This window comes from Callospermophilus lateralis, unplaced genomic scaffold (assembly GCF_048772815.1).
Source record: "Callospermophilus lateralis isolate mCalLat2 unplaced genomic scaffold, mCalLat2.hap1 Scaffold_349, whole genome shotgun sequence".
Lineage (NCBI taxonomy): Eukaryota > Metazoa > Chordata > Mammalia > Rodentia > Sciuridae > Callospermophilus > Callospermophilus lateralis.
This window is the reverse complement of record NW_027513993.1, coordinates 1,391,248-1,406,811: the sequence shown is the minus strand read 5'-3', so window position 1 is coordinate 1,406,811 and position 15,564 is coordinate 1,391,248. Positions and strand designations below refer to the sequence as shown.

Genomic DNA, 15,564 nt, shown 5'->3' with positions numbered 1-15,564 from the left:
GATTCTTAACTAATCAAGCAAGGTGTAAGGGTGACTAGAGAGGGGATGATTTATGATTTTCTTAGCCTCTGTTTTATAAAACAGCCCTTCATACTTTTCTCCGGACCTTGCAGGGTACAGAATAGTCTATGCACCATCAGAAGTGGGTGGTAGCACTGAGCTCAACCTCCCTGAGACTGCCAACTCTGTCACCCTCAGTGACTTGCAGCCTGGAGTTCAGTACAACATCACCATCTATGCGGTGGAAGAAAACCAGGAGAGTACTCCTGTCTTCATCCAGCAAGAAACCAAGGGCACCCCACTGTCAGGTAATGCTCCCTTGTGTCTTCTCCCCTGGGGCAGCTAGATAACAGGTAGACCTCCTGGGATCAAGTTCATTCCATTAGCCTCCTGGGGAGAACTGGAGTACACAGACTAAGGGTTGATTGTCCCTGAGAGAGGGTTGTTTTCTCTCTGTCAGAAGTTCCTACATTCAAATCATCTGAAACTAAGGATATTCCGCTGAAGTGCCCACAATACAAGTTAGGGAGCTTATCAAAGACAGCTATTGGAACGACTAGTCAAAAAACAATTTTATCATCAATTTTTCTTATTTTTTTTTCTCGGAAGCCTAGGGTCATTTTATCTGTTGCTCTTCATTATTATAAAATAGTTCAGTAAGATAAGACCATCTTATCTTTTGGGCAGTTACCTTAAACTCTATTTTTTTATGTTTAACTTCTCTCTCCAAATTGATACCTCTTATGTTGTAAACTCATACATTTACCTATGTATTTTAGACACAAAACTTCAAATTTCATAATGTAAGCAGTATGACTGAACTGTGAAAATCTATGCAAAAAAGCCAATTATCTGGTTAAGAGACAAAATTTAGCAGTGCTCTGGAGGGTAGCCCCATGAAGTGCCTAACATGTCCAGGAAAATGGCCTTAAAGACAGTTTTCAGCTGGCCATGGTGGTGCACATCTGTAATCCCAGCAACCTGAGAGACTGAGGCAGGATTTCAAATTCAAGGCCAGCCTCAGCAACTTATCCAGGCCCTAAGCCACATAGTGAGACCCTGTCTCAAAATAAAAAAAATTAAAAGGGCTGGGGATGTGGCTTAATGGTAAAGTTTCCCTGGCTTAAATTCCCAGTACAAAAAAAAAAAGTTGGAATTGTGAATGACTTGCTGTTTCTTGTCTGTTAGATAAAGTTCCCCCTCCTAAAGACCTGTAGTTTGTGGACCTGACAGATGTGAAGGTCACCATCATGTGGACACCCCTGACAGTGCAGTGACCGGCTATCGTGTGGATGTGATCCCCGTCAACTTGCCTGGGGAGCATGGGCAGAGGCTGCCCATTAACAGAAACACTTTTGCAGAAGTCATGGGGTTGTCCCCCGGGGCCACCTATTACTTCAAGGTCTTTGCTGTGAACCAGGGGAGGGAGAGCAAGCCTCTGACTGCACAACAGACAACCAGTATGTACTCTTCCTACCTGTGTCTGCCCCACCCCCCAGCTTCTCCACCCTCACATCTGACCTATGTGGAAGTGCAACCTTGCTCTTCCCTCACATCTGACCTATGTGGAAGTGCAACCTTGCTCTTCTATTAACCTCCTGGGTTTACAGCTTAGCAGTAGAAAAATGCCCAACAGGGAGACTGTGTATTGAATGTAAAGCTCACTAAACTTGGAATGAAAATTCAGATAAGCTCTGTGGATGGTAAATGGTAATCCATTTCCAATACTCAGGGGGATGGCACTAAGAGAACCTAATTTCCTTTGCTAATGGAAACATGGTTGAGTAATTTGAGTGCATTTTTCATTTAATAAATATATCTAGATCTAAGTTAAAATGTAAACTACTAACACTTTTATAGTAGAATTTTAGAATTGTAGTTGCTGGGCTAGGGATGTAGCTCAGTGGTGGAACACTTACCTAATATGTTCAATTTCCAACACTGCAAAAAAAATGTGGAAATGAATAAGTGTCTACTATTTTGAACACTGAGTTGTCTGCTCAGTTCTAGCGAAGTACTCTACTCATATTTAATCTTCATTTTAATCTTATAAAGGAAAATATTATTATCTCTACTGGATTCAGAAAGAAACTTAAACATTTTTGAAGTTCTGCAAGTTTTAAGGTCATAGAGCTAAGAAGAGATAGAACTGGTTCTAAAACCTGACTTTTTGATTCTGGACTCCCTGTTTTCAATTATACCCAGCCACCTCCTAAAGATTTCTTGTATCTGAAATGTGTTCTAGAATTCTGAGGGGAAACTGCTAGTTGTCATACTCAAGAAGAAAACCCACAATGGATGTTTCCATTCCAATGGATGTACTAGTCTTTCAGATAGTACAAAGTCACCCATGTCCTACTGAGAATCTGAGGTTCTGAGCCTATTCTAATAACTATAATTATTGTCTACTCAGAACCATGCGAAAATAACATTTATTTCTCCAGCAAAGGACTATTCATTTAATAAATGCATAGACTCTTCCTTTGATCCATAGGGAACTTCTGTCTTGCTGTCCTTTCTGTTGAGTTTATCTCTCTTCCCATAACCTTTCTGGCTCTGAGCAAATTGTGGGGTTCACAAGTATTTGTTTTGCTTTTTTAAGAAAATGCCATCACTTTAATGTAGTTGTAATTTCTGAGTGTGATGGGAGATCTTGCTGAAAATGAGACTGTCCAAAAGATAACCCTCAAGGGGAAAAGGTCAAGGGTTTCTCATGGCTGACACAGTGTTTAGGCACAGTTGTACAAAGTGCTCTGTCTCTTAAAGGCTCATTTTCTCCAGAGTTTTGACTTTTCCTTTTTCTACCTTGAGTAGAAGAAACGCACCACTGTTTAGTCAAGCTTTAAGATTCCAATGATATAATTACTGATCTAAATATTTCTTCACATGTTTCATCTTTTTTTTCTAGAACTGGATGCTCCCACTAACCTCCAATTTGTCAATGAAAGTGACACAACTGTCCTGGTAACTTGGACCCCACCTTGGGCCCGGATCTCAGGGTACCGACTGACGCTGGGCCTGAACCGAGGGGGCCGGCCCAAGCATTACAACATAGGGGCCTCTGTCTCCAAGTACCCCCTAAGGAACCTGCAGCCTGCATCTGAGTACACTGTCGCCCTCGTAGGTATCCAAGGCGACCAAGAGAGCCCCAAAGCCACTGGAGTCTTCACTACATGTAAGCCAAAATTTAGTTCTTTTTTTTTTTAAATGGTACTGGGGATTAAACCTAAGGCCTTGTGCATGTAAGGCAAGCACTCTACCAACTGAGCTGTATCCCCAGCCGTATCATAGGTTCTTTACTGTATTTTTGCAGTCTCTGTTCTTCCATTTTTAAAGGTTAACTTTAAAAACTTAGTACATCATTTAAAGCAATGCTACTAAAAATGTGCTCTATGGATTGGCTGCTGGGCCATAAATTGTTTATTATTCATCTGCTACAAGACAAGGAGCTTGTGCCAGAATGTAATTCAAAAGCATGCTATTTCATTTAGCTGATACAATTTTTGAAGAAAGATCTTCTCTATGAGGGCTGGTGATGTGACTGCATCAGCAAAACACATGCCTAGCATGCCCAAAGCCCTGGGTTTGATCTATAGTAGCTCAAAAAAAGGAAAAAAAATTTTTTTTTTGCATACATTGCCAAGTTCCTTATTTCCTCCTAGGCTAGCACTTTGAGTAGCATAATGACCCTGCAATTAGAAAAATTAAATTGTATCAGACAAAATAAATTTACCAAATAGTTAAGACAAAATAAATCAGCATCTCTACCTATAGTTTATTACAGTGGGTATCAAATGATAGCCATACAAGCAGAATAAAAAATATCTAGGGACTGAGTGGAAACCAGCCAATAGACCAAGAAGCTGAGGAAATTTTTTCTCCCAAGTGTTGTTGACAGCAAAGCGTTAAGTACTTCTATAGCACACAGAAACGAACTTTCTTTTCTTTCATTCATTTTTTTTGTTTTTTTCCTTTTCCTTAAAAAACTCTTGAAGTTCCACAGAGGGTGAAAATTCTAATAAATTTTGGTCATGTTTCTACTTTTGCTCAACATTTTAGAGTAAATGGTCTTAAATCTTCTATATATACACATCACAATAAAGGCGTTTATTCACAAACTGATTTCCACTAAGTACATTCCATTTATATTACAAAGAATTATGAGACGCCTTATTGCTAGCCGAATATTATTTGTTATTTTCAACTTGACATTTTGAATTATGAACACATCTAACATAAGCACTTTTTTAAGCATATATTGCAACCATGTACTAGTTTTCAATTTCCCAAAAGCTTTCCACAAATCTTCCTCTTTTACTAATTTAAAAATATAGACATTCAAAAGCGGTCAAAAAAAAGTCAAGACAACCCTTAGTTTGTACATAACTCTGGAATTTATTTCCCAAAGAAATCTCTCTATAAATGTTTCCCCATAAGAATCCCTACTTCACCAAAAACTTATTTCCATTTAAATTTGGTGGCTGGCCAATGAAGGCTTTTTCCTAAATGATTGTTAATCACAGGCAAATGAAATTTGCTTTTAATTTGAAAGAAAGTTCACCTTCAAATTTCACTCTTTTATGTCATCTGGTTCTGAGAGAGCCTAAAATCTATTCTCATGAAACTGTCTTTGTATTTTCTTAAGAAAGGCCTTCACTGAGTTAGCATGGAAAGTCCTGTGCCTGCTTCCTTTCAACAGACAGCCTTTTTTACTGAAATGTAGAATTATATAGTTGTCTTTTTCATTAGCATGAGACATTTTATGTACTTTTCTTTTTTTGCTGGATAGAGTAGAGTGCCTATGAAATGAAAGAGAATTTTTAGTGAAGATAACAATAATTAAGTGGAGTGAGGGGATCAGTACAGAAACTTTTTGGCGGGGGGAACTTTGATATACTTATTGGAAATGCTATTTTTTGCTTTCTTGAATATGTTTATATATATATATATATATATTTACTTAAATATAATTATATTTGAATTAAAATGCTAATAGCAAAATTAATATTTATTATGTAAAGGTTAAAATAGTACATTGCAGAGTATACTTTCTAAAACCATTTGTTGAGATGATTGATTGAGAAAGAAATGATAATGAGAACCACTCAGGCCAGCTTATATTTAAATAAACCAATGTAAACAAGTAGTTATACAACTTCATTTAAACCTCAAATACTCCTGTGGCTGTAAACATCTGCAGAGCTTGCTGTTTTTGAAATTACTTGTAACTTTCTGTAGCTTTTTTACTGTCTTACTAAGCTGAATTCTGGGAATAACTTTCCTGAGTTTTATAACTTGTGCTGAATTCTTAAGAGCAAATGTGAGAAAAGTGGGAAGAAGCAGCTATTTCTGGGGAAAATATGGCTCATTCCTTTATTGATAGGGCATATTTTATTTCTTTAACAGCCAGGCAGTTCTTCACCTAACAAGACCTTCCAGAATCTGTAACTCATACTTAACAGTCACATCCGTTGTTTGACATCAGTTTGTGGGGTTGTGGTTTGGTGATTTTCCTGTAATGGTCTTCCCAGACAGAGAGGATCATCTTAAACTTGGGAAGATTTTCCCTGGCTAGCTCAAGCAATAGAAAATACCCAGTTCTAAAGTCCAGGACTGTTGGAGAGAACGTAATTTGTGAAAAAGTTGTGGCTTTCACAGATGTTCAATAAAAGAAATTGACTGTTCTCTAAATTGTTTCTTGTGGGTCATTAAAAATGGTGACCCCCTGCTGGCCCTGGTATTTTGGCAAAGTGAGCCACAGCCACGTAATGTATGATTTCAGAGGTGCTGGAGAGCACCAAGGATCACCCACCCCCGTTTCCCCAAATGCCACCAGAATAATATACTTAACAAAATAGCTCACTAAACCTTAGTTCAGTTCAGTCATTATAGCAGTCTCTGCAAAATGGCCCACACAGATATTTGACTTTTTCCCACACAGTATTTTAAAAATAAAAATAAGAAGTAAGACAATAAAATCCAGACTGAGGGGGAAAAAAAGGAAGAATTGCAGTGTTGAGTCTAAATTCGCACATGGCACAGAAAAAACAAAATACAACATTTGATTTGAGCTATATAGACTAGAGTCTGAAGACTTTTTAATCTCTGTTGGTGTAATTCTGGAGGATAACTCTTTGTCTCACTAGCCATTCATGATTTAGAATAAATGTTTTCAGTAGTTATTTTTCCCAGTGAGAACAGAGTTTGGTTGGGACATAAAATGGAAGGAACTGTGAAGGCATAACCCAGGGCTACTAATGTGCTCCAAACCCTTGAACTTAATTCACCCAACTCAAACTTCTTGGCTTCCAAAGCCTCATCTTTCTAAGTTTATAACAAAAATTTGCAAGGCTGTTGGGAGTGCCTGCCTTAACTGTGTACACATGCTCTTTCTCCTCCTCGCTTTTTTGAAGACATTTAAAAATTTTGTCCTTTTTAGATATACATGATATAGAGTGTATTTTGACATATTATATACATATGGAGTATAACTTATTCTAATTCAATTCCGGTTTTTGAGGTTGTTCAGGATATGGAGTTTCACTGGTGGTATTCATATATGAACATAGAAAAGTTATGTCCAATTCATTCTGCTGTCTTTCCTATTCCCACCCCCATTCCCTTCCCTTCATTCCCCTTTGTCTAATCCCTTGCTTTAAAAAATATTTTCACTAAGAGAAATAACTGGTGCTAGGATGCTAGGAGATGCAAAATAAACCTTTGTTATGATTTCTAATTCTAGTGGTAGGATACTAAACTTCTATAGAGTTCTTATGAATGAACAATCATATATTAAAAGGATGAATTTTTACAATTAAAATGCATTCATGATTTCAGAATTTTTTAACTTTTATATGGCATCACTTACCACAACCAAAAATATAGTCACCATTGTGGAAAATTCAGCAAAAGGCTATTTTTAGATCACATCTGTAATTTTACCATTGTTCGTAATGTTTAAGAAACCAAATGATTCTCTGTTTGCAGTGACCAGTTACATATTTTATAAGGGACTTTATTCTGTTATAAGAAAATTTATTGTCACCAAACTCAAATCCCAACATTAATGAAAAGCCACAAATCACAGAATCTAAGGAGTTGAAAGTGTTGTCTAGCCACCTGTTATACTCAAGTGTGATTCACAGACCAGAGTTGGCATCGTTGGCCGGTTTGAAAAGCTAGCTCCTCAAACCCCATGCTGGACCTCCAGAATTAGCACCTGGATTTTCACCAGGTTATTTGTGTGGCACATTGATCATTGAGAAGCACTGCTCTTCCCACCTGATGAAGTAACTCCTTCTCCATCTACTGGTTCATTAAACTCAAGTTCTAGATAAAGATACTTGTTTTTTTACATTTTCTACCATCGTTTACAAGTTGAAGGTGTTGAACACATGTGTTGGTTCATTTCACAGTGCAGCCATCGAGCTCCATTCCACCTTTCAACACAGAGGTCACTGAGACCACCATTGTGATCACATGGATCCCTGTTCCAAGGATTGGGTTTAAGGTAAACTGCAAATGTTCCTAAATTCTTGTGATGCAGGCTTGATAGAGCCATCCTATTTTTTCATGCAGTAGATAGAAGCTGTTCAGGAGAGGAGACCTGGGTGTTGTCACCTGCCTCTGTTCACACCTGGAGGATCCCCTTGCTTACCTTGTTCAGTTGCTGCAAGGATGGACTGAGGGTGTGTGTGTGCTTTGCAAAGGAGAAAACATTAGCATGGACCTGTTAGTTGTTGCTCTTTTTATTTTCTCTATCCTTTCCCCCAGGGAACTACATGTAAGAAAAATGTAGGAGAACTCCATTTGATATGTTGTTCTAAATGGGTGCCAAGCAGTTCACAAAAGCCAATTTGGGGAGAACAATTAAACTCAGAGTCATTTAAAAATCACACTTTCATCCAATCAGTTTCCTTTTGACTTGTTCAAAGCCCCATGGGTAAATCTCTTTAATAGAGATTAAGATTGAGGTCTCCCCTGTAGATATCTGGATTCATGTTCTTTTAAGTAATGATATTAGGGAAATGATGAATACAAATGAATATGCTTGAATTACTTTTGTTGTTTATGTAGAGAATGGAGGAAGAAATAATTTATCAAGACTGGAAATTAAGACTAAACCCCCAGGATTATTTTAAAAATAAGCCAGAGGTAATTTCCTTTTTGAGTATGTAATGGCCATATTGATGATTAGGCCACTTATTGAGACTCCTTTTTGAAGTGTGCCGTACCTTGTGGATTTCCTTTAATGGCATCAATTTAACCTTCAGATGCTGCGTAGCATATGAAGGATTTTTCTGAGGTCTAACACCATTTCATAACACCATAACTATGGGCACATTTATTTTAATTCTTCTTTTGGAACATATCCTGCAGCTGAAACTATGAACATAATGTCTTCAACAGGAGGGTTTTTTTTGTGTGTGTGTGTGTGTGTGTGTGTGTGTGTGTTTTAATAAGAGGTGCTACAGATGCTGGTGCCCTGAAATGGCAACTGAAAAGTGAACTAGATATAAATAACTCATTTAATAGAGTGCCTAGGGAATTTCCTCTCACACAAAAGAAAATAGAAGTGAACTATATCATGTGGCCCAAAGCCCCCTGTTTATACCAGAAGGTCCTTTATCAAGCAAATCAGCATTTTTAATAGAAGGTTCCAGGCATTTCTCTGGAACCATCCATCACAAACTACCTTAGTGCCATTTGGAAGATACCTTAGTGCCATTTGGAAGATACCTCTTCCACCCTGGCTCCAATCTAGGGAATTTCCAGCTGAGGTTGGAAATAGAGCTACGGCATGTCCCCAATGCCTCCCCAGTGAAAGTACATTGTGTGTTTCTGAGGAGCCATGATATATAAAGTCTAACCACAACCTCTCAACATGTATCTAGATTATAATTTAACTATTATTTAACCAGAAATGCTTGTCCTTTGTGTTTATGTGCTCTCCTCCCTCTAGCTGGGTGTGCGACCAAGCCAGGGAGGTGAGGCCCCACGAGAAGTGACTTCAGACTCAGGAAGCATTGTCGTGTCTGGCTTGACTCCAGGAGTGGAATATGATTACAGCGTCCAAGTCCTGAGATATGGGAAAGAAATCGAACAGCCGATTGTCAACAGAGTGGTGACACGTAGGGAGAGTTCTTGTGTTTTTTTCTTTTCTTTTAGCTTTTCAAACTGTTCTACTTTTAAAAATCTGTCAATAGCACTATTTATAAGAATAGTATGGGGGAAAATCTTATTCCGACTTACTATTTAGAAATTTGGAAGAGCGGATCCAACTCATGCCAGGTATTTTGGGGCATAAGATGTGTTCTTTTCATGTCAAGAGTATTTGCAAACTGGAAAGTTGGAAATAATTCCGTTAGTAGTAAAAAATAATCGTGCACCATGTTTTCATACTATGACTTCTATAATTTCACCAATTCTGGAAGGAAGGCTGGGAGGGATAAAGGGAAAAGAAAGAAGGGGAAGAAACATTCCTCTGGCCAAGTACTTTGTGTGAGCTCTCATTTTTAATTTAACATTTTCTTTTTGCATAGCACTGTCTCCACCAACCAACTTGCACCTGGAGGCCAACCCTGATACTGGCAAGCTTACTGTGTCCTGGGAGAGGAGCACCACCCCAGGAAGGTCTGGGACCAGTCGGAGGGTTTCCAAAACCAAGATTTTATACTAAACCAAAGTTTCAGCTAATGTTGGTTGCATCCATACCTGCTATACTTAACTTGAGGAATATATCTAGTTTATTACTTAACTCGTACTTATTTTACTGTTAAAATTTTTGTAAGAAGTAGCTGGGTGCAGTGGCACATGCCTGCAATCCCAGTGACTTAGGAGACTGAGGCAGGAGGATTGTGAGTTCAAAGCCAGCTTCAGCAACTTGGTGAGGCCCTTAGAAATTCAATAAGACCCTGTCTCTAAAATAAAATATAATATTAAAAACAAAATAAAGAGGCTGGGATATAGCTCAATTGATAGAGTGCTTGCCTCACATGCATAAGGCCCTGGGTTCAATCCCAAGGATCACAAAGAAAAAAATAAAATACAGGCTGCAGATGTGGCTCAGGGGTACATTGCCCCTAATTGCCCCTAGGTTCAATCCCTGGTACAAAAATAAAAACCTGAAAGAAGTATTTTTTGCACACCTCTACTGCTATGTGGGTATAAAACTGAGGTAATTATCTCTAAGTCTGATCAGTTTATACAATCACACAAGGTAAAATAAGCTCAAAATATCCTTTCTAATCTCCCTCTGAAGTCTAGAATGATTTTGGTGTTTTTTTGTTTGTTTTTAAATATATAGTTTAAGCCAAAGCTACCCAGTTTCCAACTGAGTTACTCTGGTTTTGAAACTTTCTGCTGGGGAGTTTCATGCTGGCTGGCAGCTAGTCATTAATCTCCAGTCTCAATGGTCTCATCAGATGATCACAAGCCAATGCAATGACCTAAATATTTTTTCCCATCCAGCTGGATTTCCTTGTATAACACTTTAGTGTTCACCTTGTTCCTAATGATAAAATAGACCCTTGTTTCCTTGTCCTTTGGAAAGTTTAACATCATCACTCTTCCACCTCTTATCTTCGGGTCCTGAAGATCTCTAGTTGTCACCATCTACTTGAATCTCTCCCTTCTCTCCCTCAATTCTTTTACTGCCCAATTTCCATGATTCCTGAAGTCTTAAATAATTTATAGACTTTTTCTAGAATCAATGGCATCACCTTGGTTTCTCTTCCTGATAATCCCATAGGTCGAGAGAGTGTTTTGTACCATGCAGGTAAAATGGGATGGCCCTCAACAGTCCTACCGAGACTTGATCATTAAGAGAAAGCTGGGGAGAGTGGTAGGAGGAGAGGAATTTGGTCATCATTTCCCCTTTTTCCAAGATTTCCTTTCTTTTCTGTTGTTACTGAAAGGTAGCTTTATTTTTTGTAGTTGACCCACAAAATTTGTACGTATTTTGGGTGTACAGTAAAATAATTGAATACATAGATACAGTCTGTAATGATCAAATAAGCTTCTCCATCTCCTCTTATTATTCCTGTGTGTTGGGCATCTTCAGTCTCTTCTAGTTAGTTCAAAATATATTATAAATCATTATAGACTATAGTCACCCTGCTGGGCTGTAGAACGCTAAAACGAATCCCTCCTATCTACCTGTATTCTGGTACCATTTTCTTACCTACCTACCTTTTTATTTTTCTTCCTTCCCTCCTTGTTTCTTCCTTCCTGCCTTTTTTCTTTCTGTTTTTGGTAACAGGAATTAAGCACGGGGTGCTTAACCACTGAGCCACATCATCAGCCCCCTTTTTAAAAAATTTTCATCTTGAGACAGGGTCTCACTAAGCTGCTTAGGGCCTCATTTAATTGCTAAGGCTGGCCTCAAACTTAAGATCCTCCAGCCTCCCAAACTGGCTGTCACTGTGCCCGGCCCATTATCTAACCTTTCTGTATCTCCCTTCCTTGCTACTCTTCCTAGTCTTTAGTGATCTCCATTCTACTCTCTTCTTCTATAAGATCAACATTATAATTTCCACAAATGAATGAGAATACACAGTTTTGTCTTTCTGTCCTGAGCTTATTTTATTTAACACAAGATTTTCTTGACTGTAATCAAACTCTTGGTCAACCTCAAAGGGTTGAATAGCAGTAGAATCCTTAATAAACATTCAATCTCCTTCGTCAGTTCACCATGGAGTCTTGTTTAATCCTCTGTGGGTCATCAATGCTCTGTGGTAACTTCCTCCTTTCTGTTCTTTCCAGGTATCACTGGCTATAGAATCACCACCACCCCTACAAGTGGACAGCAGGGTAATGCTTTGGAAGAAATGGTTCGTGCGGATCAGAGTTCTTGCACTTTTGAAAATCTGAGTCCCAGCCTGGAATACAATGTCAGTGTTTACACTGTCAAAGATGACAAGGAAAGTGTCCCTATCTCTGATACCATCATCCCAGGTAATAGAAAAATAAGCTGTTCTCCTCAGAGTGGCAGTTTCAATAAGTAGGGATTGGAATCTTAATCCCCAGATGGCTGAGTGTGTCAAGTGTGTTTGGGATTTAATGTCAACCTCCCAACCGCACTTTCCAAAACTACGCAGTCAAAATGACTGTTTGGACAAAGGCTTGCTGATAACACTGCTTCACTGTCTGTGCTTCACTGGGATGCTCTTTGTTGCTATGAGTATGTAATGGAGTGGCAACCGTGGCATGAACTCTCTACTGTTTGCTCACGTGGAAATTACTAAAACGTCATGTGTCTGTTCTCAGTACTGATGGCCTAAAAGTAATATGGTAAATGCATCCCATCGTGACATCTGTGCCTGATTTTACAGTCAGTTTCTGCTTTTAGCAGCCATCTATAAAATATTTTTTTGTCTCCATGTGTGAGCACAGATGTAATGTATGGTTGACAATATCAGTTCCTTATCTTGCAACTTCAAAGTTTTTTTTTTTAAATTGGAGGAGGGAAAAGAGAATGAAGAAGGAAATCAAGGCCATGCCCACAGGGCATTCCTTCTTATGAATTGAAAGAAAAGACCTATCTAGGGATACATTCGTTGTTTGTCCAAAATTGGATGATGACAGAATGAAATTACTGCACAGACTGTGTCCTCTTTGGCACTGTTTGGTATGTGTTTACTAATGCTAATTAAATAACTTTGATTATGAATTAAAAGATTGGCAGTGGCCTTGGACGCAAGCCTGTCTGTCCTTGGCCTGAATGTGCTTTTTTGGGAAAGGCACATTTCACACCGTACATCCATAATGAATTAGTATTATCACCATGATGTTGACATGAGTTTTGTATGAGGCAAAAACCAATTTATCAGCCAGTTTTTTAAAACCTTCATGCAAGCTTTGATTTTCCTACTGAGACAGCTTGAAATTTTTTTTAAATCATTGCTGATACTTAATGTGGATATTGTGTCTGGGTTCATGGTTTTGACATCCTAAACTGGCCTATGATTTTTAGGAATCTGAGAAGTCAAACTTTACTGTTTAGGGACATTTTCAAAATGCAAGAAAATCCCTAAAAGAATATTGTAACCTGTTTTATTTTCCCAGGAAAGCAAACTATTCAGGATACTTAGGACATCTTTTCAGATCATTTGAAATAGATTGCATATTACCATCATTGCTTTACCAGTCTATCAATTTGACTATAGATAACCTGATATACACTGCTTTATTTTTTCCTCTTTTTTTTTTTGCTTCTATTTTCCTGTTGCCCCCTCTTCGCTTTGTAACTAAATAGAGGTGCCCAACTCACTGACCTAAGCTTTGTTGATATAACCGATTCAAGCATCGGCCTGAGGTGGACCCCGCTAAACTCTTCCACCATTATTGGGTACCGCATCACAGTGGTTGCAGCAGGAGAAGGGATCCCTATTTTTGAAGATTTTGTGGACTCCTCAGTAGGGTACTACACAGTTACAGGGCTGGAACCCGGCATTGACTATGACATTAGCGTTATCACTCTCATTAATGGCGGAGAGAGTGCCCCTACTACACTGACACAGCAAACGGGTGAATTTTAAAAACTTCTGTGTTTGACACATGGATGGTGTTGCATGCTGCCAACAGCCACTCTGGTTAAATATGGATGTTTCAAGGGAGAAGCCAGCAATTGGCCACAGAGATGAAGATGGGAGGGATTGAGCCTAAGGAATCTAAAGCATATGCCTGACTAATTGAAGTCGTATGCAAAGAGTCTTAAGTGCACTTTCATTTAAACTGCAAGTATGCATAAAACTAGAGGAATCTAGATGTCAGATCTAGTAAATACAAAGCAGCAGAGGTGAGTTAAATTTGTAGACCTAGCATTTTTTTTTTAAATTCCTAACATAAATACCAAATTTTAGGATGAACACCAATTCATGCTGAAAGGTACTTCCAGAATATGCCATTACACTCTTCCTTCTACCTCTGGATAAACTCCACCATGTTCCTTTTTTGTAGCTGACTATAAAGCCATCAAAATTTACAGTAGAATGGAAGGGGTTGTTTTGATGTACAAGAAAAATAAACTTCAACATATGCTAGATTTTGTTGCTATCATAAGGTAAAGGAACTCCTCTTTAACCACAGTCTGGGGACCAGCATGCAACATCTTAAAGGTTCTCTGCCCTGCATGGTAAGAAACATACTGAGAACCAATTTGCATGAACCCTTCTCACTTGTAAGTAGAATTCATGGAATGAAATTGTGGCTATGCCATTAGATCATAGATATTTCATGTCTGGGGGACATTTAGGACCTTCTTGTCTTTTGTCTGTGTGCATGTGTGTTTGTTTTTTTTGGAACATACCCGCTATGTTTCTTTTTGCTGTGTGGCAACTTAAGCCTCTTTGGCCTGGGATAAAAGAATTTTAAGTGGTATTCATCATGTATGTAAAAATCAACCTATTTAAAAGTAGATTAAAATGATTCTTCAGAACACACCGATGATGGCAGAAAGGTTAAAGGAGCCTAACAGTACTGAATGTAGTGTTTGATTTTTTAACAGTAATCATTAGATTTAGATTAGACTATTTGCATGATTATGACTCTGTTTCCTTTATGCATGAAATATTGATTTTTTTTACCTTTTCAGTGGATTTGTGAGCTTTGACTTTAAAAATCATATTAATATAATCTTCCTTTTTATTTGAAACCAGCTGTCCCTCCTCCCACGGACCTGAGATTCACCAATGTTGGTCCAGACACTATGCGCGTCACCTGGGCACCCCCTTCATCTATTGAGCTGAGCAACCTGTTGGTGCACTACTCACCTGTGAAAAACGAGGACGATGTTGCAGAGTTGTCGATTTCTCCATCAGACAATGCAGTGGTCTTAACAAGTAAGCAGTCGGGTACATCTGTTGAATAAACACTAGCCTGGAGCAGATGTATTAATTCTCAAAGAGAATTAACGCAGAAGAGCTGCAGACGAGCTCCAAACTAAAGTCCCAAGTCCACTTCTGTAAATTCTGAAAGACGTAATACTTATTGCTATCTCAATATACTGTTGATATCTACAACTTTAGTGGAAAACCCTAAAAGTAATGTTCCAAGACTTCAAACACATTCTGCTTTCAACTAAACACATAAAATAAGTGAATTTCAAGAGAAATTATTTGACTAAATCTAAGTGTTTAGAAGAGAAAAAAATGAAGATTGAAAATAGTGTCCCCATATCTGTTGTGTTGACATTTTTTCTTGTTAAAGTATCAGTAGATAATCTACTTAACATTTGAAAACTTAAAAACAGTGACTGATTGCTTGGGATAGATCAGGATATTGTGAGGACAGAAGTTTAATTTGTACTTCAAAAAGCATCTGTTGGCAGGATTTCTCAGAAGGCTGAGGTCTTAGAAAACAACTGACATTAAACAGGTTATGGAAATTGTCTCTTTCTAGTCCCTGCCATTTTGAAACAGAATATTTTTTTAAAGAAAATAAGAGTAGGCTGCAATGAGGTGCTGTGTTTCACATAAACATTTCTTATTATATTTCACTATTGTGATACAATGTGTGAGAACATCAAAGATTCCACATAAGCAGAAATGGCTTACATTTAGGGAC

General features: G+C 38.2%; 1 protein-coding gene across 1 annotated transcript in view; it reads left to right on the top strand.

Annotated features, from left to right (window-relative positions):
- Window positions 1-15,564, top strand: part of LOC143388207 (fibronectin-like) — a 45,639-nt gene that overhangs the window by 13,328 nt on the left and 16,747 nt on the right. The window contains 10 exon segments of the mRNA XM_077108281.1: window positions 114-308; window positions 1,189-1,257; window positions 1,260-1,460; window positions 2,909-3,175; window positions 7,416-7,510; window positions 8,963-9,131; window positions 9,543-9,644; window positions 11,764-11,955; window positions 13,258-13,527; window positions 14,658-14,840. Of these exon segments, the coding sequence (XP_076964396.1) occupies window positions 114-308; window positions 1,189-1,257; window positions 1,260-1,460; window positions 2,909-3,175; window positions 7,416-7,510; window positions 8,963-9,131; window positions 9,543-9,644; window positions 11,764-11,955; window positions 13,258-13,527; window positions 14,658-14,840 (1,743 nt within the window).